The sequence below is a fragment of the Hyperolius riggenbachi genome, chromosome 3 (genome assembly GCF_040937935.1).
Source record: "Hyperolius riggenbachi isolate aHypRig1 chromosome 3, aHypRig1.pri, whole genome shotgun sequence".
In the NCBI taxonomy this organism is placed as follows: Eukaryota; Metazoa; Chordata; class Amphibia; order Anura; family Hyperoliidae; genus Hyperolius; species Hyperolius riggenbachi.
This window is the reverse complement of record NC_090648.1, coordinates 188,140,017-188,166,845: the sequence shown is the minus strand read 5'-3', so window position 1 is coordinate 188,166,845 and position 26,829 is coordinate 188,140,017. Positions and strand designations below refer to the sequence as shown.

Genomic DNA, 26,829 nt, shown 5'->3' with positions numbered 1-26,829 from the left:
GCATAAGGAGTAGGTGACATGGAACTACTACTATTTATTCCTCCTCCCACTAGTCCAGTTTTCATTCAGAAAGATGGCAAAGAAAAAAAGGACGCACTCTTTCACATGATTTAAAGGGGAACTGTAACGACATATGGTAGAATACTGTAATTTATTCATAATACCCACTTTTATGCTAAATATCCTAGTTTCAGCCTTAGAAACACTTCCTATAGCTAGATATTGCTATATCTTGGTATGCAGCCCCACCCTTCCACTGAGGCTTAGCCTAGGCTGTTCATTATGCAGAACTCTCCCCCCCCCCACCCCCGAGTAATCTGGGAAAGCAGCTTTAGGACTATCAGTAAACAAACATTCCGAATAGATCAGCTGCCTGTACTAAAGAGGTTGCTGTCTGTATACAATTTCAAAATGTAAATCAGGAAAAAAAAGATTTTACAATGGGCAAACAGGAACAAAAACTAACAAAATCATTTATAAATTAATATTGTAAAAATAAACAGTTTTTATTAATCATGTTATTCTGAGTACAGATCCTCTTTAAGTTCTTGTGAGTTTTCTATTTTCAATTTGTGGGATTACCTATTCAGAGCTCTTTCCCTTTTGTAAGTGCATCCGTTTCCTTTTGTTCAGTTTACACTGCTGAGGCTGATAAGCTAGGCACATACATGGGATGATGACGTGGTTTGTAAAGACAGTTAGGCACCATGGTAAGAAATTGAGGTTGAAAGTAAGTTTGTGGCCATACACTGGTCGATTTGCCATCAGATCAACCAACAGATAGATCCCTCTCTGATCGAATCTGATCAGAGAGGGATCGCGTGGCTGCCTTTACTGCAAACAGATTGTGAATCGATTTCAGCATGAAATCGATTCACCATCTGTGAAGCTGCCGCTGCCGCCGCCCCCCTGCATACATTACCTGATCCGGCCGGCGCGAGTCCCCCGGTCTCCGCCGTCTTCTTCTCCTCTCTGGGCTCCGGGGCTGCAGCTTCGCTGTACTTCCTGTCCAGGGAAGTTAAAACAGTAGAGGGCGCTCTACTGTTTAAACTTCCTGTCGGGACAGGAAGAAGTGAAGCCTGCTGGAGCCCAGCGGAGAAGGAGCAGCGGAGCAGCACGGACGGATCGACGAGAACGATCGATTTCTGACGGAAATCGATCGTTCGGTGAGATGCTAGCGGTAGGCCATGCTCTTATGAGCTTGCAGTCTAGAAGGGATTTGAGGTAGAGATACTACAGGATGAAGGATTAGCGAAGAGGGGAAGATGGGTTGAGAGGCGCTCAAGGTAGTATAATGATAATGTGAATGTCACAATTAAAATTAAATAATTGATAAAAAGAGGTGTTCTTACCTCAAGAAAACTTCAGAAATGGCCTAAAATAAAGGGTAGTTTTTGCAGAATAAGACAACGCGCTTCGTGAGACCAAATGCTCACTTCCTCTGGTCAATGATGTATCAAAATACACTATCTATGAAACTCGGGCACCTCTGTGAGTCTCGACATCTGATGCAGATGAGGATATGTCTCAAAAAGGGAGCAGATTGCATGCCTGCCCCAAGAGGTACATTTTATAGGTTTGTTTGCAGGTTTCATGTAGAAGTGAGGTGGGGTATAACTCATAAGATTTTCTGTATGTAAGGGTGAGAGGAGGTGAGGAGGCCAAAGTGGATTACAGGAGGTCTTCACGTGAGGAGCAAAGGCTACAGTTAGGATGGAATCTTAGATTTTTAGAGGAAATGAATGGGTGGAGGGGGATTTGGAAGGAAGGGTTGGGACTTCGAACTGGACAACAGATTCCATTCTATGTATATTAGGCTTTGAGAATGACCTGAATGCCGATACAGCAAATAGACAGTCAAGGGCCTGAGATACAAGGGTAGACAGGTCAGGTCCTGAAAGTGGTTTGGGTGTCATCACCATAGATGTTATACCAAAGACTGAATGGCCCATATGAAATTATCTTTTTCTAATGAGTTTTCTCCTAGGAAATAATTTTCATATCCTCTTTAAAAATAACTTTTACGCATTTTACAATTGAAAAAGTACCAAAAAGTTGGTGAAAAAAGTTTTATGAAAATGATTTTGAGTATTTTCTTGCTTGCTGGTGGTTTAAAGGGGTTTTTATGACAAGGTGTGAAAATTCCAGGCCACAACCAGTAAGTGTGGCAATGTACTAGTGTTGGAGTAGAAGACTGTGAAATAAATGTTGTAAAGGTAAGAGGAAAACCAAAAATGAGCTAGGCCTTTCATTCCTAGTGATGAGAGAAGCAGAAAATGATCAACAGCACCAGAGGCAGAGGGAAGGGTACTATAAGTATGAACATCTGGCCTTTGGAATTTTCTACCAAGAGGTACTTTGTGACTTTAGTAAGGACTGTTTCTGTGGAATAGTGGAAGCAGAAACCCAACTAAAGGAGGCGTGTCAGCATCTCTGGGTTATAGCAGGATAAAGGGACCTTCTTTCTATATAATTCATAAAAATGGTGTACTGGGAGGGTGGGAAGCCCCACCACCACTCACTGCTATACCCCAGTCAAAAAAATCAGTTTTACTGTTGCAGATTTATACTGGATTCTGATTGGTTGATACTGCTGAGATTATGCCAGTAAGGCCTTGTTTACATCTAAAAATGAAAACGCAAACGCAAGCGTTTTTGTGTGCTTTTTTTAGTGCCTCCAGGCGCTCCACTAGGCGCTGTGTTTTTGTTAAAAGTGCTTTTCTAAGCGCTTTTCCAAAGCGTTTTTTTCATCCACTCCCTGACGCGAGTCATGAAGTGAATTCTTTGACCTGGAAAATAATAAATACAATGTATTTATTCTTAAAACCACGAACGCAATCGCTGCACAAAGCAATTTTGTGAGTGTCTTGCGTTTTTCCTAAACCTTCCATTGAGGCAAAATCGCCCCAAAAATGGTACAGGCACCGCTTTGCGGAGCGAAATGCGATATGAGCCTTCTCATAGAGATTCATTGCACAAGCATATGTGGGCAATTTTTAAAATTATGTCTCACTACCGAAATGTCTGTACAGGTAACTATTGTATGTCACACGTTGCCATCTCAGGCTTGACCTTAAATGTACATAATAAAGTTAATTAAAACCTCACCCTGAACAGCAGTATGTTTCAAGTTGCTATGACAACCAGACAGTAGGACGCAAAGCACTCAGTGAATCCAGCCTATCAGCGCGCTCTGACGGCCAGCGAATGTGACGTCGGAGGATGTGACGTCACACGCTGGCGAACAACTGCAATGAGCGTGTATACTGGGGAGGAATTAAGGCATACAGAGTGCCGATGCTGGTGCTGGTCAAGGTGAGGGAGTAAGCTGTATATACATAATCAGGAGGGGTGTAGCTCTGGAGGGGGTGGATGTGAAGAGGGCTTTATAAGCATTTCGCAAAACCATACATTCAGCTCTGACTTGAGCGGGTTGCTGGGGGAATCTTTGCTAGTTGGGTGGAGGATTGAGCTTGTACATACTGTATATATTGTAAATGCTGTGTTTCACAAACTCCTGACGACGTCTCTTCTATGAGGGGAAACAATTGTTGAGTCACATCTCTGGGCATCTATATCTATACCTGCACTGCTCACACAACCTTAGGGTGATAATAATTCGACCCAGCACCTTCTATGAAGGTATTCATTTCCCCTATGGGGAATATGTATGTAATGCATCATATTTTTTAATCTGGCCATACACTAAAAGGCCATTTTCCAATATTGATTGGTTCTTTATTAGACTCCAGTTCCATACTGCACATCGGGTACAGCCGATTGGTAGTGAGTCTTCTGTGGGATAGCTACACCCCATGATATAGATGCACATACTATCGTGGGGGGGATCAGCAAAGACCCCTGCAGTAATACTTACCTGATTACCAGCTGTATACACAGATTGCAGTCACATTTATTGGACTGGTGTCTATGATATAAATTATATATTCAGTAAATCCTTGAAAGCAGATCACTTGAAACATACTGCTGTTCAGGGTGAGGTTTTAATTAACTTCATTATGTACATTTAAGGTCAAGCCTGAGATGGCAACATGTGACAATTTTTAAAATGGCCTGCGCTTGAAAAAAGGCTGCAAATGCCCTAGATGTAAATAAGCCCTGAGGGTGCAATGAGAAACTGGCAAATACTTGGAAAGGGTTACTGTTTTGGGGGTAGAATGTTTTATTCTTGGCTTGGCATGCCAAACTTATGTCAACTTTGCAAAGTATGTTTGTTTGTCCTTTAAGCACATAGGCCCATTAACATTGAGTACTATAAACTGTGCAATCTCTTGTCAATCAGCATTCATAGTTAAGCCTTTCTGTGACTGCTCAGAAGTGAGCTGTGTTACCTATCCTCTGATATTCCCAACACTGATTGCATTATGATTTTGTGTTCTTTGGTGATTTAGGTTAATTCCCTTATTGTCCACAGCAATCTAAAAATGAGCTGGAAAATCATGCAAAGCACTTGGAGTGAATTGCCAGCAGAGTTCCCACTCAAGCTGTATTATGTAAAATGCAGAGCAGAGAAGTACACTGAAATTTAGGATAAAACATCCTGAAGAGAAGAATTTACCAAGAAAATCACATTCACTATGCTAATATTTGCCACAGCATAGAAGAGAAATATGCAGTCAGTACATTCATCAAGTTTATCAGTGAAAAGTGAATATAGAGTAGGATGTAAAATAAAATAAAAAAAATCAAAACAAAACCTCAGATGCTAGATAAGTAGCTTGAATAAATGTTTCTACTGTGTTTTTAGATAATGATTCAAACGTTTTCATTTTCAATATTAGGACCTAGAACCAGATCATGTGACCACCTATATACTAACTGGCCCCCATATATGAGAAGCGTTGAATAAAGTGCCTGTGCTGCAGGACGAGCCCTTTATCGGGTGTACATCTGATCAAGGGCGTATTCAACAACGCATAGGGTAGTGTGTAACACATGCAATAAAATTGAACAGATGTTCTAAGCCAGTTGTGTGCCTCCCTCTACATAGGCTGAAGGCTTGGAAAGCAGGGTTGGTGCCCTCTTGGAGGAATGGGACTGTTTTTTATCTCCTGAACAGATGATTGAGTGACAGTGGTGTGTTACTTACTGTTGTGTCTTAGCCTAGTGCAGCCATGGGAGGCCTGCCATTGGTACAGGAAGATCACAATTATATTGTTTACTTCTCTATGCCAACTGACTTGTGCCCCTCCATTTTTATGTGCAACAGCCCCTTTTGTCCATTTTCAATAACAATAGCTGAACCATTCCATGTACAGACCCTAAGCACAGCTTCCCCTATTCTGTTTTCTATGCATCCTACTGTCCCACATACAGTGCTTATTTACAGCACCTTCCTGCCTCTCAAACAGCCCACATGCAGGGGAGTATCTGGGTCATATAGCCCAATTCCCCTTTAAAAACTGCATCCTTTCTTATGTACATCTGTTATGGTTGCCTGTGTTTTTTGGCTTGGAATGTTGCTGAAGTTACTTTTCTGGGAATATCTCTTCTTATTCCTTCTCTGTCCTCTTTTTTTAATAATAAGCCAAGTGCGCCCTACATACATAAGTAGCCATGTTTCCCAGATGACAGAATTCATCTGATCTGATGTCTGAGTGACGGGGAGGCAAGGAGGCGCAGCACAGGGAGAAGTATGGCGGTGCAGCACAGGAGCAGGCATGGCGCCTTTGGTGCTTTGGCGCCCATGGCACGAGCCATGCCTGCACCCCTCTACATACGCCTCTGCCCACATGTACCTTTTGGAGCCATCCAAGCCCCCTGTACAACCCTCTTCTATGTTCAACTGCTATGTACTACACTCCCCTCTTCCATGTGCAGCACAAACACACTGCACTCCCCTCTTCCATGTGCAGCTCAAACATACTGCACTCCGCTCATCCATGTGCAGCACAAACACACTGCATTCCCCTCTTCCATGTGCAGCTCAAACATACTGCACTCCGCTCATCCATGTGCAGCACAAACACACTGCACTCCCCTCTTCCATGGGCAGCCCCTGTGAACTGCACTCCCCTCTTCCATGGGCAGCCCCTGTGAACTGCACTCCCCTCTTTCATGTGCAGCTCCAACATACTGCACTCCTGTCTTCCATGTTCAACTCCAATGTTCTACACTCCCCTCCTCCATGTGCAGCCTCTGCAAACGTCACACCTCTGTGTACTGCACCTCTTCCGTGTGCAGCCCCAATGTACTGCATTTCCCCCTTTCATATGTTCCCCTATGTACTACTTTGTGCACCTCTATGTACTGCACTGCCTTTTCCATGTGCAATCCCCATGTACGGCACTGACTCTTCCATGTGCACCTCTATGTACTGCACTGACTCTTCCATGTGCACCTCTATGTACTGCACTGACTCTTCCATGTGCACCTCTATGTACTGCACTGACTCTTCCATGTGCACCTCTATGTACTGCACTGTCTCTTCCATGTTCACCTCTATGTACTGCACTGTCTCTTCCATGATCACCTCTATGTACTGCACTGTCTCTTCCATGTGCACCTCTATGTACTGCACTCCCCTCTTCCACATGCAGCCTGTGACTGAACTTAAAGAGGAACTCCAATGAAAATAATGTAATAAAAAAGTGCTTCATTTTTACAATAATTATGTATAAATGATTTAGTCAGTGTCTGCCCATTGTAAAATCTTTTAAATCCCTGATTTACATTCTGACATTTATTACATGGTGACATTTTTACTGTTGGCAGGTGATGTTGCTGCTTCATGTTTTTTTGGCAGTTGGAAACAGCTGTGCACAGCTATTTCCTACAATGCAGCAAGGTTCACAGACAAGAAACTGCCAAGAGTATTCTTTGTGGTAGGGGTTTCACTACAATATCAGCCATACAGCGCCCCCTGATGCAGAGCCGGCCCGCCCATGAGGCAGGGTGAAACATTTGCCTCAGGCGGCATTTCTGGGGGGGCGGCACCCGCCCGTCCGTGGGTGTGGGGGGCCGCCCGAGCTGGAGGGGATAGCGGGCAGGAAGGGGGTATTGGGCCTAGCGGCGGGGAGGGGGGTCAGACCCCCCCTCCCTCGCTTGGGTCCCCCGTCCTCCGCTCCCCTCCAGCTTTAAAAAGTTACGTCGCTGGCTGCAGCTATCAGAGGCAACGGGCGGGGATCACTCACCTCTTCCTCATTCCAGCGTGCGCTCCACTGACGTCACTTCCTGCTACGCTGCAGGAAGTGACGTCAGTGGAGCGCAGGCTGGAATGAGGAAGAGGTGAGTGATCCCCGCCCGTTGCCTCTTACAATAGCTGCAGCCAGCGACGTAAATTTTTAAAGCTGGAGGGGAGCGGAGGACGGGGGACCCAGGCAAGGGAGGGGGGGTCCGACCCCCCTCCCCGCCGCTAGGCCCAATACTCCCTTCCTGCCCGCTATCCCCTCCAGCTCGGGCGGCCCCCCACACCTACGGCTTGGGGGTGAAGGGGCGGTGATTTCTTTAACGCTTGCCTCAGGCGGCAAAAAGTCTAGGGCCGGGCCTGCCCTGATGGTCTGTTTGTGAAAAGGAATAGATGTCTCATGTAAAAGGGGGTATCAGCTACTGATTGGGGTAAAGTTCAATTCTTGGTCGGAGTTTCTCTTTAAGTGTAGAAAGACAATATGCTTTAAACAGGACACATAACTATCCCAGTGAGGTGAAAATGCACCATTACTAGAATTTTAGGGTGAGGAATTAGAACATGATCAATGCTTATTTGCGCCTGGTGCTCTTTAAGTTAGTTATTATACTGGTAAAACATGTGGCAAACACACAGGAAAGTGTCTATAAATTTGTAGGATATTCTAGCGAATGTAATCCTGCTGAAGGCAACTTTTTATATAATTTCCACAATCATTTCCAAAATGTCAAACTTAAACTGGATTAATATAATCATGTACTCTAGGGAAATAATATAAACGGGAATATTAACAATCAGCAATGAACACAATCCACTAGATATGAATTATTACTTACTTAGAAATTTCTAGAACAACGTATTGAGTTTTAATTTAATGTTGGTTTAAATCAGAACATTTATTTAAAAATGTTGGCCCTGAGATGAGAGGCTGGATTATACAAAACAGAAAATATTAGCAAATATTGTGAGAAGTAGTTCAAATTTAGGCCAGCAGGTGGCAGTATAATACCCTTTCTATTCGCTCTTGTTCAACAAACACTGTACTGTATATGGCAAATACTGCTTGAAATAACATTTCACATATGCTGAAGTTAGTATGAATTTGTTATTAGTTCTTTTGCTTATAGTGCTAATGAAGCTATACAGAGGTGTACTTAAAATGTCTTAAAATGCTTCCCTAATTAATAAAGCAATATTCATATACTCCCTACCAACAAACACTCGAGTTTCAAACTTTCATACAAAGTTGTCCTCGTGTACAAAAAGTACTGTACTGTTTTTGTTGTTACATATTTTTATTACTATATTTCTAAAAAGTCCGCGCTCACAATCTGAATTTAAGATACAAAATAGAGTCTCACTGTCCCCTTTCGGGTCGTCCACAGACCATCCCGGTCAAGGTTCACACTACGAGTGCCCTGGATCCTCCAAAGATGTATCAGCCAAGATTCACGTTATATGCAAAATAAAAATAAAACAAACATAGTGTGGCACTGTATGCACTAGGGAATTTTACAACACCTCTCCAAAGTGTAGACCTCCGTCACCTAACACACCACACCAACTGTGCCTGGACACCCCCCAATGTGCCCGCACTCACCCTGTTACCCTCCTAAATATCCGGAGGTAGGAATGATAGCTTTTGGGGGTGGAGGTTATCCGCACTTTCCGAGGCTCAGTAATCCACTTGTTCCATACACAGCATGATACCTCTACCGCTTGTAAGTGCATTACTTTTTTAGCGATTAAAAGTTTTATGGTTTTACACTATCAGAGTGTTTTTCAGTCATAGTGCTGTGTATGGAACAAGTGGATTACTGAGCCTCGGAAAGTGCGGATAACCTCCACCCCCAAAAGCTATCATTCCTACCTCCGGATATTTAGGAGGGTAACAGGGTGAGTGCGGGCACATTGGGGGGTGTCCAGGCACAGTTGGTGTGGTGTGTTAGGTGACGGAGGTCTACACTTTGGAGAGGTGTTGTAAAATTCCCTAGTGCATACAGTGCCACACTATGTTTGTTTTATTTTTATTTTGCATATAACGTGAATCTTGGCTGATACATCTTTGGAGGATCCAGGGCACTCGTAGTGTGAACCTTGACCGGGATGGTCTGTGGACGACCCGAAAGGGGACAGTGAGACTCTATTTTGTATCTTAAATTCAGATTGTGAGCGCGGACTTTTTAGAAATATTTTGAATTCATTGCAACCACAGCAATATTGAGACGCGAACCACGTTTGCAATTTTATTGTTTTTTATCCTAAGCGCATAAGATTTGTTTTATATATTTTTATTACTGAACGTGACAGCATTATATAAACTGTTGTAAGCTATTTAAAACACAGTAAAGCACAATGAAAAAAAAATCTTGTTTATACTGTATGTCCAAATCCAGAGATGTCTGAAAGTAAAACATGTATCCAGAAATAACATTATGTACAACACATGCTGGACTTCCATAGAACCTGTTCCTGAGTAGGGACTGGATGTACTTGCAGTATTGATTGTAAGTCATCTTTGGACACTGGCAACTCACTGAATTGTTATACAGTAAAAGTGGTCACTCTGTTTTTATGTTGGTGGTAGATTAGCTGCATACAGAGGTGTAACAATAGCCCCTGGGACCCCCACCATCGCGTGGCCCGTGGGGCTAAGAAAGCATGCTCCCCTCAGCAAAAGCAGAGTTAAATGTAGAATGGTGGAGGCGGAGCATTATACATTACCTGCTTCCAGCGGCAGGACAGGTCTTCTTTGCTCCCCTCTTCAGTGTAGCTGCACACTGTGCAGCCAATCACCATGTGGCTCACGATCCCTGACAGGAGGGGAGCGAAGAAGACCTGTCCCGTCTCCAGAAGCCAGCAATGCATAATGCTCTGCTGCTGCTGCTCTGCATTTAACCACTTGAGTACCGCAGTGGTAAACCCCTCTAAAGATTAGGCTATGTTTTGTGAAATAGGCCACTGCAGCTTTAAGGCCAAGCTACAGGGCCGCACAACACAGCACACAAATGATTCACCTCCCCCCCTTTTCTCCCCACCAACAGAGCTTCCTGTTGGTGGGGTCTGATCCCCCCCACAGTGTTTATTTATTTTTTTATAAATATTTATTTTATTTATTTTTAAATACATTTCTTTATTTTTTTTTAATTTACTGAACCCTCCCTCCCCCCGCTAGTCAATCACTGTGATTGGCTGTCATAGGCTTCAGCCTATGACAGCGGATCACCGCCGACACTCTGGAGGGGACAGTCGGCTGTCCCTATTACAGTACGGCTGTCCCTAGAACAGCGCTGCTGCAGATCGCAGCGCTTTACAAAGTAATTAGACAGCGGTTTCACCGTCTAACAGTCTCCCGAGCGGCGGTCGCTGCTCGGAAACTGAAGGCGGGGTGGTGCTCCACCCCTCAAGCAGGAGATGCTGCAGTAGCCGGCTCCAGGACCTGACGTTAATTGGCGTTAGGCGGTCCTGGGGCTGCCACCGCGTTCACGCCCATTGGCGTGACTCGGTCCTTAGGTAGTTAAAGAACAAACATCAAAGAGAAACAGTTGGTCTGTGCACCCACTGGCGCCCACTAACGTCTCCCTCATCCCAGCAGCAGCACGATAAGTACCTGCATATATATTTGTGTGTACCACCTTATGTCACGCTACTTTCTTCTGCAATTGTACATCTGCTGTTATTAATTAAAGCTGCAGTGCCAGACCAGCTGTTTCTCTTTGATGTTTGTCCATACTGCTGATCGATAACGCTCTAGAGCACGCAGCATCTGCTGAGGGGGAACACCACAGCCGCTGATGTACCTATCAGCACCCACGGGTTATTACTGAGTGCCTGCCTATCCACTTCTGCTTTTGTAGTTAAAGAACAACTGAAGTGAGAAGAATATGGAGGCTGCCATATTTATTTCCTTTTAAACAATACCAGTTGCCTGGCAGCCCTGTTGATCTATTTGGCTGCAGTAGTGTCTGAATCAAGCCAGAAACAAGCATGCAGATAATCTGTCAGATCTGACAATAATGTCAGAAACACCTGATCTGCAAATACTTGTTCAGGGTCTGTGGCTAAAAGTATTAGAGGCAAAGGATCAGCAGGGCTGCCAGGCAATTGGTTTAAACAGAAATAAATATGGCAGCCTCCATAGTCCTCTTGCTACAGTTGTCCTTTACCTCAGCATTTGCTGATAGGAGCAGGCCCTTTTTAACTCAGGACCCAAAAGAAGGGGGGCTAGAAGCCTAAACTGTGTGCCCAGCCATCAGACCTTTGCAGGGAGTACTGGTAGGTTGTTGTGGGCGTCGGCGGGTCGTTAGTGGTATAGCATGGAAACGGCCGCTCGATCGAGCGGCCTTTCCATGCTAGTTCACGGAGACTGTCTCCGTGAACAGTGTGCGAGCTGCCGATCGCGGCTCGCACACATAATGTAAACATGTGGGGAAGAAATCCCCGCTGTTTACATCACACGACGGTGCTGGGCAGCAGCGCCGTGACGTAGATCGGCGATCCCCGGCCTCTGATTGGCCGGGGATCTCCGGCATCTGATAGGCAGAAGCCTATCCTATCAGGCGCAGGACGGATATCCGTCCTGCGCCGCTCACATGGTAAGGGAGAGGGAGGGAAAGCCGGGGAGGGCGGAAAGCGCTGCGGAGGGGGGCTTTGAAGAGCCCCCCCCCCGGAAAGTGCGGGTAGCCGGCGGCGATCAGACCCCCCCAGCAGGACATCCCCCTAGTGGGGAAAAAAGGGGGGAAGTCTGATCGCCCTGGCTATTTCCTGATCGGTGCTGCGGGCTGGAGAGTCCACGCAGCACCGGTCAGAAGAAAATCCCGTGGTCCTTAAGTGGTTAAACCCATGGCAGCTTAACAAATGAAGGCAAGATTTCTAAATTGTATTCACTACATCAGAAGCCCCACCACATCTTATAACGTGCCCCCTCCACTCTGTCATCCTCCCTGCACAACAGCTAACTATACTTCAGCACATTATACTGAGTGAGAATGTGAGCTCAATGCCACTTTAACATTAAACCATTACAGTTATATTCTAGTAACATGGCACTAAGGTTTATAATGCAAGTACTGAGTAATATACGGTACTATTGATCACAGATCATTATAACACATTTTAACTACTCAACTAGTAATCTAGTTTCTAGTAATCTAGTTTCTAGTAATCTAGTTTCTAGTAATCTAGTAATTTCGTTTTTAGTAATCTAATAATTTAGTTTCAACTAGTAATCTAACTATTTAATCATAGTAATATATGGAACTGATTAGAATTACAATGTCTAGCCTTGTAGCTATACCTGCTTGTTTTTCTTAACAAAACTATATATTTATCCTTTAGGCCCAACTTGCAATGAAAACCTGCATTGCTTTACACTGTTTTACCACACACTATAATAAAACACTGTGCACTCTTTACCAAATATGCCTGACTGAATTCCTATTATTATCATCATTTAGTACATTAAAAAAATAGAGGTACAAAACAATGGGATGTAAGTGATACAAAATTGAGCAGATCAAGATAAGTACCCTCATCACACAGCAGTAAAAAAATGGAAAGAGCCTAACGTATCTGAGCTTACATTCCAGGGAGGTGGGGTGGCAGGACAATAGATAAGGAGAAGCTGTGTACAGGGTGTTATGCTAGGTACACACAATACAATTTTACCTGCCACTCACTTAGGACATTCTAACTAGCCACTGGTCACCACACTAATGCTAGGTACACAGGATACAATTTTCTGGCAGATTTACCTGCCAGATCAATTTTTTCCAACATGTCTGATCTGAATTTCGATCAATTTTCTGATTGATTTTCTGATCAATTTCCATATAAGTCAACGGAAATCGATCATAAAATCGTTCATCGAAATTCAGATCGGACATGTTGGAAAAAATCGATCTGGCAGGTAAATCTGCCAGAAAATTGTATCCTGTGTACCTAGCATTAGTGTGGTGACCAGTGGCTAGTTAGAATGTCCTAAGTGAGTTATATGCTTACATGTAGCGGTGAGATTTTGGGTTGAGCCTAAAGATGGTAATGTGGGTGAGTGACAAAGATGTTGTTGAAGAAAGTAACAGAGAAGGGGAGAAATTAACGCAGCAAACTCAAAATCTCTCATTTACTGCTCTAACCTTTTTTGGAGAGCTTTTGCTGATGCTACTCCTTCAGGCAGGTACACCACTCCCGCCACCATACTGTGAACAATAGATGACAGAAGGAGACTCCCCACTGGCTTGAACTAGCGTTCAGTTTATTGCATGTCTCACACACTACATGTTACGGGCAGAGCCCAAGGTGGGCTCAAAAAAATTAAAAAAGTAGGCTACCCAAACCTTGAGGCTAAGCGGATCAGGTAGCCGCAAAAAACGCCGCTCCACACCGCACCTGTGGACCGCACTGGCCCACTTTTACTTTCATAACCTATAGGTCATGACGTTGGGATGAGAGATTCATTCTTTCATCCAGCGTGCAGGGAGGCGGGAGAGAGACAGGGGGCGTGGCCAGAGAGAGAGAGAGAGATGCCCAATGGCAGCTCTGGAAATCCTGTAAGAATGCCCCTGGCGGGCATTTTGAACAGGGAATCCCTCTCCCTGTGTTTATTACTGAGATGGCGACAAATAATGTCCCCAATCTTGGGGGGACACAGAGGTATGTTATGAGGCAGAGAACATACCTCTGTGTCCCATCTGCCCGCCTCAGGTTCTCAGGTGTAAATGCTGATTCAAGCCAGTGGAGTGCCTCCTTCTGTCGTCTATTGTTCACAAGGGGAGAAATTAGATTGAAGTCTCTTATGTGAGAAAGAGAAGAGATCACTAGAGATAAGGTGTTTAATAGAGGGGAGATTTCATGCAGGGCAGTATCTGAATCTGAAGACAAGTGATTAACAAAGAAAGAGCTAGAGTGTAAAGTGTCTTGTAGGTGAGAGCTAGGATCTTGAACTCTATCCTTTATGTGGCAGGTAGCCAGTGGAGGGACTGACAGAGTAGGTTACTGCATAAGAGGAGTGAGGGGAGAGGTGGATGAGTTGTGGCCCAGAGTTCATGATGGAGTGGAGTGGGCCCAGTAGTATGAAGGCCACAGGGAGTTGCCAGGCCCAGATTTACCTCAAAGGAGCCTATAGGCACAGATGTCCTGGCACCTTAGACGTCAACCTCCATGAACCTACAAACACCTGCCAAACCGCACTACAATATTTCTGGCTGTCACTTCTCCATTACTTCCCTAAACCTTTAATAGGTAGCTACAGGTGCACCTTAGTATTAGGTAGGCAGATGTACCCTCAATATTAAGTAGCTAGAGGTGCCCTGAAGTATTAGGTAGCCAAAGTAACCTCTCATGTATACTCTCTTCAGGACTCTGCATAGGGAAGGAGGGAGAAAGGCACTCTGAGAGGGGAGGCAGCCGCCTTTCCATCATCAGGCGCCTGTAGGCACGTGCCTACAGTGCCTTATGGTAAATCCGGCCCTGGGAGTTGCAGTGATCAAGACGTGAAACAATCAGGGGTTGCACAAGTAATTTGGTTGTGCCTTGGAAAAGAGATATTTAAGTGCACTTTATTATTATGAGCAAGATTTCCTAGCTGTAGATGCACAACAGACACAAGCAGTGGTTGACTATTAAATCCATAACAATGTCTATGAAAGCACAGACAGTTTTCTTGTGTCTGAAAGAGAAATCACATTTACAGGGGAAAAACTGGGTTTCTTCAATACAGAAAACAAACATACCTCTGTTGAAGAATGGCCGGATCACCCTCCACAGCGATGGATTACTGTTAAATATAATCCCATTTTCATTCATGCCAATACACTGTAATCCTAGTTTGCTGCCAAACCTTGACACATAATGACTGTGCTTCATCACATGACATGTTGCTGAAGACCTTTAGAAAGATAATAAAATATATTACTGCCACGAGGAGAGGCGCTGCTTATTAAAAGGAAAAATCTGTTTTAAATGGAATGTTCCCCCCCCCCCTCCGCAATTCTCCAGGATGGAGGCCCCTGTGATCAGGAAACATGAAAGTGCCGGGGGCTGTGGGTAATAGAGACTGTACCTGTATTACAAGCTAACGGCTGCTAGTAGGCCAGGATAATGTCATTTATGGCTGATATTAGGGGAGACCACACGGCTGCTCTCTTTTGATCCTCCCGTCTTTATTTTTGTAATTCTTTCTGAACATATGAAAGGGAATTGCTTAGCAAGAATTAAAGGAAGAGGAAAAGTTAATATTTCAGTCCCGATGATTCAGTAGCCTAATTGGTCACATAACACTGCTTTAAGAGGAGTCCCCAGTTTTGATAAAAAATAAAATCCATTCATTTTATCTCCGTATATTACATGAAGTGAAGTCAAAGTGAACCTGGGGTGAGAGTTATATGGAGGCTGCCATGTTTATTTCCCTTTATAGTGGACCCAAATTAAAATTACAAGATTTCAGAAATAAAATCTATTTTCTAAATTATAATAATAAATAGCAGCCTTTTTTCAGCTGCATGATGACAAATATAAAATATTTTACATTTATTGCAGGAACCCCTCCCTTCCTTTCATATTGCCGCGACAGAATCCGGCAGACTGGTGGAGTAGGTGGTGTCCAGCAATGGAGGAATTGCTAATGGCTGCCCCCAGTATAACCCTAGTTATGAAAACAGAAGAGTGAAAAGCAGTCACTGAAAAGCTCATAGGCTTGAAGGAGTGTTTATTTATCTTTGTATTTGTCAGAGTGGTGCAACTAAATAGTTTTAATTAAAAAAAATGTTTGGTTTGGGTCCGCTTTAAGTAATACCAGTTGCATGGCAATGCTGCTGATCCTCTGCCTCCAATACTCTTAGCTGTAGACCCTGAACAAGCATGCAGCAGATCAGGTGTTTCTGACATTATTGTCAGATCTGACAAGATTAGCTGCATGCTTGTTTCTGGTGTTATTTAGACACTACTGCAGCCAAATAGATCAGCAGGACTGCCAGGCAACTGGTATTGTTTAAAAAGAGTCTGAAGCATAATTTAAAAAAAAACAAAAAAACAGACACTTACCTGAGGAGAGGGAAGGCTCTGGGTTCTTTTGAGCTTTCCCATTCTCCCCCCTGTCCCCTCGCAGGCTGTCCCGTTAGTTCATCACATTATAAAAGACTAGTGTAGTAACAACGTAGGAATATGTCAATTTTATGGAAGCCGTCCCTTTAATTGTATATTGTACAGATAGACGGCATACATGGATCTACCTATGGGGGGGATAATTCATTTCATTTATTAATTTATTGCACTCTCTCATTTACACTCCTTTGGTGTTCAAACTTTATAATTGACAATTTGCATTGCTGAAATGAACAAACATTTTGGGCTCGATTCAGTAAACGGTGCTAACCTACTTAGCATGCCTAAAGACTTTAGGCGTGTTAACCAGGGTGCTAAGTAAGTTAGCACCGTTTCTAAAATCAGATCACGCGCAAAGTTTTACGCGCGCAAAGTCCGGTGCGCACGAAATGTTGCATAGGGTTTAATGGCATTGCGTGTGTAAACTTTACGCGCGTAAACGTTTACGCGCGTAAAACTTTACGCGCAAAACTTTGCGCGCGAGTTTATTTTATCACGCCTAAACTGAGTTTAGGCGTGATAAGGGGCTTTTCAGAAGCGTGCTAACAGTTAGCACTGCTTACTGAATCGAGCCCTTTCTGTTCAGGCCCCTGTACAGGCTTATCAAGTACTGAGTAAAGTCAGCGAGCTATAAAGATGCACAAGATGCCATAACCTAAAACAGACAGATTACTGCAGTCACACCACTCATCTAGATGAGATGAAAGATAAATGTGAAAGTCAAGCCCCACTTCAGGCACAAGTATTTTGAATTAACCATGCTTAAGGGCTTGTTCACACCTAGGGAGTTTTGCGGTTTTTTTGAATGCCGGCGATTTTAAAAAACGCCCTATACTCGCTTGTGCAATGAATCTCTATGGGATAGTTCATATCAGCGCGTTTCGTCTGCTTTCCGCTCAGCAAAGAGCTGCCTGTACTTTTTTTAGGGCGATTCTGCTATAATGGACGGTATAGGAAAAACACAAAACGCTCACAAACTCGCTTTATGCAGCAATTGCATTCGCGCTTTTAAGAATAAATACATTGTATTTATTCTTTCCTGGGTCAAAGCGTTCACTTCCTGACTTGTGTCAGAAAGTGTAAAATCAAATCGCTCTGCAAAAGAACTTTACAAAAAATAGTAACGTGAAGGTAAGCGCCGGGAGGGAGAAAAAAAATCACTCACAAAATCGCAAAACGCTGGCGTCAGTGCGATTTTAGATGTGATCAAAGCCTCAAAAAACTCTGTAAAACGTGTTTTAGTTTTTGTTGTAATTTTTGCTAAATAGTCATGGAAATCAGTTCCAGCATTTTGCAGCATTAGGTCATAGTTACATAGTCACTGGCGTAACAATAGGCCCTGCAGTACCTGCGGGGAGGGGGGGGCGGGCCCCCCTCCTGGGGCCCGCTTGGGCCGTTTTGGGGGCTGGAGGGGTCGTAGCATAAGGGGAAAGCCATGCTGCACTTCGACGGGGAGGGGGGACGGTCCCCCCTCCCTCACCTCGGCCTCTCTCTCTCCAGTGTCTGACGTGACTTCCTGTATAAACAGGAAGTCACGTCAGAGGCTAGAGAGAGGAACGTCCACGCTGGAGCGCACAGAAGGTATGTATCTGCCGCTGCCCCGCCTGCAAACACAAACTATTCAACGCTGGAGGGGAGTGCAGAGGGGAGAGCCTGAGGTGAGGGAGGTGGGACCGTCCCCCCTCCCCGTCGAAGAGCAGCATGGCTTTCCCCTTATGCTACGACCCCTCCAGCCCCCAAAACGGCCCAAGCGGGCCCCAGGTGGGGGGCCCGGGCCCCCCCCAGGGACTGCTGGGCCTAATCTTACGCCAGTGACTATGTAACTCCCCACCGAAGTGCAGCATGGCTTTCCCCTCATGCTGCGACCCCTCCAGCTCCCCAAAATGGCCCCAAGCAGTATTTCTGCAGGGGGGCCCGGTGGGACCTTGTTATGCTCCTGTACATAGTTATTTGGACTGAAAAAATACATACGTCCATTGAGTTCAACCAGAAAATAAAATACAACACTAGCCTACACCCTCACATATCACTGTTGATCTTAGATCTTCAGCGACTGACAACCTGTTATTCACAGCCAGTCAACCTAACACACTCCCCCTGTATGGGTATGCAGGAACAGTGATTGCTTTGTTAGCTGAAGCCACACCCCTGTACAGGCTCACTGCCTATCAGGATGTACGACATCAGACTTAAGGGCTCAATTCACTAAGCAGTTTAGACTAGTCTACTGATGGTTTTTAGTCTACTGATGGTTTGGTTAGTTGCATTAAAGGGGAATTCACTATTACCGAATGTTTTAGACCTGTTTTTAGACCTGGTCTAAACCATTTGGTCATTAGGTGGGTAAAGCAGGGAAAATTATCAAAAGATGCAATTCACAAACGAGTAGCTATGACTGACATCCCTCTCCTTTGAACTCTCCTCTGCATACAATTAACCACTTCCCGACCGCCTAACGCACAGGGGCGGCCGGGAAGTGGAGCCCTTAAGGACCGGCTCACCCACAGAGGCGGCGGTCCTTGTAAGGGCATGGGCGGAGCGATCGCGTCATCCGTGACGCGATCCTCCGCCGGCGCCTGTCACCGCTCGCCCGCTGCGACATCCCGCCGGCTATATGGAAGCGCCGGCGGGATGTTAACCCCGCGATCGCCGCATACAAAGTGTATAATACACTTTGTAATGTTTACAAAGTGTATTATACAGGCTGCCTCCTGCCCTGGTGGTCCCAGTGTCCGAAGGACCACCAGGGCAGGCTGCAGCCACCCTAGTCTGCACCCAAGCACACTGATTTCTCCCCCCCCTGCCTCAGATCGCCCACAGCACCCCTCAGACCCCCCCCCCTGCCCACCCCCCAGAACCCTGTTTGCACCCAATCACCCCCCTAATCACCCATCAATCACTCCCTGTCACTATCTGTCAACGCTATTTTTTTTTATCTCCCCCCTCCCCCCTGCCCACTGCCCCCTCCTGATCACCCCCCCCACCCCTCAGATTCTCCCCAGACCCCCCCCCCCCCCCCCCGTGTACTGTATGCATCTAGCCCCCTGATCACCTGTCAATCACCTGTCAATCACCCATCAATCACCCCCTGTCACTGCCACCCATCAATCAGCCCCTAACCTGCCCCTTGCGGGCAATCTGATCACCCACCCACACCAATAGATCGCCCGCAGATCCGACATCAGATCACCACCCAAACGCAGTGTTTACATCTATTCTCTCCTCTAAACACCCACTAATTACCCATCAATCACCCATCAATCACCCCCTATCACCACCTGTCACTGTTACCCATCAGATCAGACCCTAATCTGCCCCTTGCGGGCACCCAATCACCCGCCTACACGCTCAGATTGCCCTCAGACCCCCCCTTATCAATTCGCCAGTGCAATATTTACATCTGTTCTTCCCTGTAATAACCCACTGATCACCTGTCAATCACCCATCAATCACGCCCTGTCACTGCCACCCATCAATCACCCCCTGTCACTGCCACCCATCAATCAGCCCCTAACCTGCCCCTTGCGGGCAATCTGATCACCCACCCACACCAATAGATCGCCCGCAGATCCGACATCAGATCACCACCCAAACGCAGTGTTTACATCTATTGTCTCCTCTAAACACCCACTAATTACCCATCAATCACCCCCTATCACCACCTGTCACTGTTACCCATCAGATCAGACCCTAATCTGCCCCTTGCGGGCATCCAATCACCCGCCTACACGCTCAGATTGCCCTCAGACCCCCCCTTATCAATTCGCCAGTGCATTAGTTACATCTCTTCTTCCCTGTAATAACCCACTGATCACCTGTCAATCACCGGTCAATCACCCATCAATCACCCCCTGTCACTGCCACCCATCAATCACCCCCTGTTACTGCCACTCATCAATCAGCCCCTAACCTGCCCCTTGCGGGCAATCTGATCACCCACCCACACCAATAGTTCGCCCGCAGATCCGACGTCAGATCACCTCCCAAGGGCAGTGTTTATATCTGTTCTCTACCCTAAACACCCACTAATTACCCATCAATCACCCCCTGTCACTGCTACCTATCAGATTAGACCCCTATCTGCCCCTAGGGCACTCAATCACCTGCCCACACCCTCAGAATGCCCTCAGGCCCCAGCCCTGATCACCTCACCAGTGCATTGCTTGCATCTATTCCCCCCTCTAATCACACCTTGAGACACCCATCAATCACCTCCTGTCACCCCCTAGCACACCTACCCATCAGATCAGGCCCTAATTTGCCCCGTGTGGGCTCCTGATCACTCGGCCAAACCCTCAGATCCCCCTCAGACCCCCTTCCGATCACCTCCCCAGTGCATTGATTGCATCTATTTTCCCCTCTAACCACCCCCTGAGACACCCATCAATCACCTCCTGTCACCCCCCTAGCACTCCTATCCATCAGATCAGGCCCAATACAACCTGTCATCTAAAAGGCCACCCTGCATATGACCGGTTCCACAAGATTCGCCCCCTCATAGACCACCTGTCATCAAAATTTGCAGATGCTTATACCCCTGAACAGTCATTTTGAGACATTTGGTTTCCAGACTACTCACGGTTTTGGGCCCGTAAAATGCCAGGGCGGTATAGGAACCCCAGAAACTGACCCCATTTTAGAAAAAAGACACCCCAATGTATTCTGTTAGGTGTATGACGAGTTCATAGAAGATTTTATTTTTTGTCAAAAGTTAGCGGAAATTGATTTTTTTTTTTTTTTTCACAAAGTGTCATTTTTCACTAACTTGTGACAAAAAATAAAATCTTCTATGAACTCACCATACACCTAACGGAATACCTTGGGGTGTCTTCTTTCTAAAATGGGGTCACTTGTGGGGTTCCTATACTGCCCTGGCATTTTAGGGGCCCTAAACCGTGAGGAGTAGTCTAGAAAACAAATGCCTCAAAATGACCTGTGATTAGGACGTTGGGCCCCTTAGCGCACCTAGGCTGCAAAAAAGTGTCACACATGTGGTATCGCCGTACTCAGGAGAAGTAGTATAATGTGTTTTGGGGTGTATTTTTACACATACCCATGCTGGGTGGGAGAAATCTCTCTGTAAATGGACAATTGTGTGTAAAAAAAATCAAACAATTGTCATTTACAGAGGTATTTCTCCCACCCAGCATGGATATGTGTAAAAATACACCCCAAAACACATTATACTACATCTCCCGAGTACGGCAATACCACATGTATGGCACTTTTTTGCAGCCTAACTGCGCTAAGGGGCCCAAAGTCCAATGAGCACCTTTAGGCTTTCCATGGGTGCTTACAAATTAGCACCCCCCAAAATGCGAGGACAGTAAACACACCCCACAAATGACCCCATTTTGGAAAGTAGACACTTCAAGGTATTCAGAGAGGGGCATGGTGAGTCTGTGGCAGATTTCATTTTTTTTGTCGCAAGTTAGAAGAAATGGAAACTTTTTTTTTTTGTCACAAAGTGTCATTTTCCGCTTACTTGTGACAAAAAATAATATCTTCTATGAACTCACTATGCCTCTCAGTGAATACTTTGGGATGTCTTCTTTCCAAAATGGGGTCATTTGGGGGGTAATTATACTATCCTGGAATTCTAGCCCCTCATGAAACATGACAGGGGGTCAGAAAAGTCATAGATGCTTGAAAATGGGAAAATTCACTTTTTGCACCATAGTTTGTAAACGCTATAACTTTTACCCAAACCAATAAATATACACTGAATGGGTTTTTTTTTATCCAAAACATGTTTGTCCACATTTTCCGTGCTGCATGTATACAGAAATTTTACTTTATTTGAAAAATGTCAGCACAGAAAGTTAAAAAAATCATTTTTTTGCCAAAATTCATGTCTTTTTTGATGAATATAATAAAAAGTAAAAATCGCAGGAGCAATCAAATAGCACCAAAAGAAAGCTTTATTAGTGACAAGAAAAGGAGCCAAAATTCATTTAGGTGGTAGGTTGTATGAGCGAGCAATAAACCGTGAAAGCTGCAGTGGTCTGAATGGAAAAAAAGTGGCCGGTCCTTAAGGGGTAGAAAGCCCTAGGTCCTCAAGTGGTTAAACTCCTCACCTCGGCCTCTCTCTCTCCAGTATCTGACGTGACTTCCTGTATAAACAGGAAGTCGCGTCAGAGGCTAGAGAGAGGAACGTCCACGCTGGAGCGCACAGAAGGTATGTATCTGCCGCTGCCCCGCCTGCATACACAAACTATTCAACGCTGGAGGGGAGTGCAGAGGGGAGAGCCTGAGGTGAGGGAGGTGGGACCGTCCCCCCTCCCCGTCGAAGTGCAGCATGGCTTTCCCCTTATGCTACGACCCCTCCAGCCTCCAACACGGCCCAAGCGCCCCCCCCCCCCGGGATTGCAGGGCCTATTGTTACGCCAGTGACTATGTCACTCCCCACCGAAGTGCAGCATGGCTTTCCCCTCATGCTGCGACCCCTCCAGCTCCCCAAAACGGCCCCAAGCGGAAATTATCAAAAGATGCAATTCACAAACGAGTAGCTATGACTGACATCCCTCTCCTTTGAACTCTCCTCTGCATACAATTAAACTCCTGCATAATTAATTCAAAAGGTTCCATCCTCACATCTTAAATACATCACAGAATTAGTTTAGAAAGAAATCAGCTGGTCTAATCTCTGTCAGAAAAAGTGGGCGTGGTTACTCCTTGTTTGCCTTTTGAATTGTGTAATTACTGAATGTTAGGCCAGATCTAAAAACAGGTCTAAAACATTACACCAAACAATCAGTAGACTAAAAACCATCTGTAGACTAGTCTAAACTGCTTAGTGAATCGAAGCCCGTTGGGGGATTGAGGCTTGTTGGCATCTGGAACATTCTGATGATCTATGAAGTGGTGCAGCACATATCTTCCCTTTTTATTTTGCCACCCTGGCCCTTGGGCACTGATGCAGTCAAGGCCTCTGTAACCCCTATTGCTATGCCACTGTCTGCATCTAGTAGTACAAAGCTAGTGGTGGTAACAGTCATCATATTAACATTCCATCATATCTTTTCTGACGTCTGACAGAAAATTAAATATTGTGTGTTTTATGGTAGGCATACATGTAGTAGGGGTTCAAGGAAATATGGGCATCAGGTTATACCGGTAGTAGAATATCCCTGATATATTGGTAAAATATTGGTAATTATACCAATATTCTTCTATCACGTTCTGTACCCTAATTCTTACACTAACCCTCCCCTATTTGTGCCTAATACTAACCTTCCACTACCTACTCCTACTTCATGGTTATTAACCCTCCCATGGCCTACTTGATCATCAAAAAGCCAAGAGTTCAGCTAGAGTGTAGCTCAGCAGTTGAATATATCTAGGGAGGATGAAATATTTAAATCTTTTCATCTATGCAGAGGAGAGTGGGAGACTGAGTTTTTCTCTATATATCTAGCTATTTTATCGATATGTTCTTACTACTAGTTGTACTTTTCAACTTTGTCATTAAAATTGCAGGTATTATACTGTATTGTTTATATCCAAGAAATAATGCGTTGCACTCATAAACAGTAATATGCCTGGTTAGTAACTCCAAGATATATATAAGGAGTGAAAATTAACACAATTCATTTCATTGACAGTGCTGCAAATAATATTTTTAAGAAAGATAAAGATGTGTTTATTTACACACCCAGTAAAAAATTATTTTCACTATCACGGCTTTCCTGTTGTAATAACATGTATTTTTTTACATTGCATTCATAAAGGGCCACACAACATCATGTTTCATATTTTTGCTGTTTGCTTTGATTTACTACATTTTGTAACTAATGTTTTTTTTTCTGATATTGTCAAGTCCTTTATGCTGCAATTGTGTATATAGTAGTTTTGATATTTTTCAAGAAAATGTTCCAGAAACCTTGCTGCACAGCTATGAAATACATACTACATATCATTAAAGGGACTCAGGGCTGTAAAATTAAAAAGATTTTAAATATACCTCGGGCTTCCTCCAGCCCCATCTGCTCCGATCGCTCCCAAGCCACTGTCCTCTGCGGCCTGCAGCTTCGGGAACCGGGTTCCGTCACTGACGTCAGTCGTGGCCAGCTACGCAGGAGAAGTGCACTCTTTGCGTATCTCTCCAGCAGCTGCTGGATTAATACATAGAGGGCGCACTTTTCCTGCGTAGACTGGCTCCGAATGACGGAAGTGCGGGGACCCGGTTCCTGAAGCTACAGGCAGCAGAGGACAGCGGCGTGGGAGCGATCAGAGTGAATGGGGCTGGAGGAAGCCCCGGGTATGTATAAAATCTTTTTACATTTACAGCTCTGGTACACTTTAAAGAGAATCTGTACTCTAAAATTCTTACAGTAAAAAGCATATTATTCTATTTATTATGTTCTCCTGGGCCCCTCTGTGCTGTTTCTGCCTCTCCCTGCTGCAATCCTGGCTTATAATTGCCAGTTTTAGGCAGTGTTTACAAACAAAAGACATGGCTGCTAAAAGCTTGTGATAGGCTCTGAGAAGCTCTGTCTGTGACTCACACAGAGCTTGCAGGGGGCGTGGAGAGGGTGTGTATAGCTTCTATCCTATCACAAGCAGCGCTGCAAATTCCAGCCTGAGTGCCTGAGCCCAACAATGCCATCAAAGAAAAGAAATTAGCTTATATAACAGATATAATACAGCCACTGTGCAACTAGGAAAGGCTGCAGTAAGACAGACCACATTAGAACAGGTATGGGAACTCATAGGATAGAAGAAATAAGACTGAAAATTTTGTTACAGAGTCTCTTTAAGTGCACAGCATTGCAGAATAACTATTAATCAACCTTGTTCAAACAACAAACCTGGCGAAATACCACATTCGTAAAATGCATTGGCATTGTACAAGGTGGAAAACATGGCTGTTAAATGATCAATGTTTGTGTTATTGTGAATATTACTCTACTCAGTCTTTCAACTGTGTTAGTATTTCACATGGAATGCTTAGATCCTCACGCACGTCATCCACCGAGAGAAAAATTCACTTGTTTAACAGTTACCAACCCACTGTCCTTGTCTTTATAAGATAAAACATAGACATGAACTCTGGTAATGATTTACTTACTTGCTTATGATTAGTGTTTCCTCGCCATTAATCCAAACTCTTACAAATTCTCCATACATACTATTGTAGTAATTTGAAGCACTCCCAATTCCTTTCCACAGAAATCTTCCATAGGAAATCAGAGGACCCAACCCCAGACAGTAGGAAGGACCTGAAACAAGAAAATGTTTAACTATATTACCATGTTTGTAGTGCAGTAATGCAGTAGTCCACAATAGCGAAGTTACTAAGTGCTGAGCAATCATGATGAAAATCACTAGTTAAAATAATATCAGGCTTTATGTACTTATCTTTCTTTTCTCTGATCTTAAAGGACAACTGAGGTGACATGTGACATGATGAGATAGACATGTGTATGTACAGTGCCAAGCACACAAATATCTAGCCTGTGTTCCTTTTTTTCTTTCTCTGCCTGAAAGCATTAAACATCAGGTATTAACATCAGGTAACAGTTTATGTCTGGGTCGGGACCAGATCAGACTACAGCATAACCCTCACTGATAAGTAATTACAGCCATAAAATACTTTCCTGACAGTAAATTGCTTCTGAGAGCAGGAAATAGATAAAAAGGGGTCAATAATTCATAAATTTGAGCCCTAGCATACTTCAATGAAGGTGTCATTGAGCAAAGACAATGAAACAGTAAAAACTTAAAAACTAGATTTAAATATAAAATAAAACTGTGGGATACCTAAAAAAGTCAATTTTAGGAGCAGGAGGAGAGATACAATTGTTTTTCTCATTAGTTTATTTTCACCTCGGATGTCTTTAACAGAGCTACTCTTAAAGAGAGTCTGAAGCGAGAATAAATCTCGCTTCAGATCTCATAGATAGCAGGGGCATGTGTGCCCCTGCTAAACCGCCTCTATCGCGCCGCTAAACGGGGGTCCCTTCACCCCCAAATCCCCTCGGTACAGCGGGGGAGCACAGCCCTGCCCCACACGCGTCTGTCAGCGTGTATCTCCGCCTCTCCCCCGCCCCTCTCAGTCTTCCTTCACTGAGAGGGGCGGGGGAGAGGCGGCGATGCGCCGCTGATAGACGCGACTGGAGGCAGGCTGCAGCCGTTAGCCCTGCCTCCATGAGCGACCAAGTCTGCGACCAAGTGTTGCAGGGGGGAGTTTGGGGGTGAAGGGACCCCCGTTTAGCGGCGCAATAGCGACGGTTGAGCAGGGGCACACATGCCCCTGCTAACTATGAGCTCTGAAGCGAGATTTATTCTCGCTTCAGAGTCTCTTTAACAGAATGGACATGGTTTCTGGGTTCACAAACTGGATTGTATATATTATCAATAAAAGATACTATAGCGCAATTAACTTTTTCTACTGAGTTTTCTTCCAGGGTACATCTTTTTGGTATTTTTTTTATTGCAAAGTGCTGAAAAGTTCTTTCATAAAAAAGTTGAACTAATATCTCTTAGGCAAAAACTCAGGAGAAAAAGTTAATTGAATGAGGGACTATGGCCCATATGCAATTCTCATTTTTTATCACGACTTTTCTCCTAGGTGATATTTT

At 44.6% G+C, this 26,829-nt stretch overlaps 1 protein-coding gene across 2 annotated transcripts in view; it reads right to left on the bottom strand.

The window, feature by feature from the left end:
• Positions 1-25,458, bottom strand: part of CYP19A1 (cytochrome P450 family 19 subfamily A member 1) — a 60,240-nt gene extending 34,782 nt beyond the window's left edge. For both annotated transcript variants that reach the window (XM_068272518.1, XM_068272519.1), the window contains exons 1-2: positions 25,317-25,458; positions 14,878-15,032 (exon numbers count right to left, since the gene is read on the bottom strand). In XM_068272518.1, coding sequence (XP_068128619.1) covers positions 14,878-15,032; positions 25,317-25,375 — 214 coding nt within the window. In that variant the 5' untranslated portion in view covers positions 25,376-25,458. The remainder of the gene's footprint in view (positions 1-14,877; positions 15,033-25,316) is intronic.
• Positions 25,459-26,829: the final 1,371 nt, after the last annotated feature.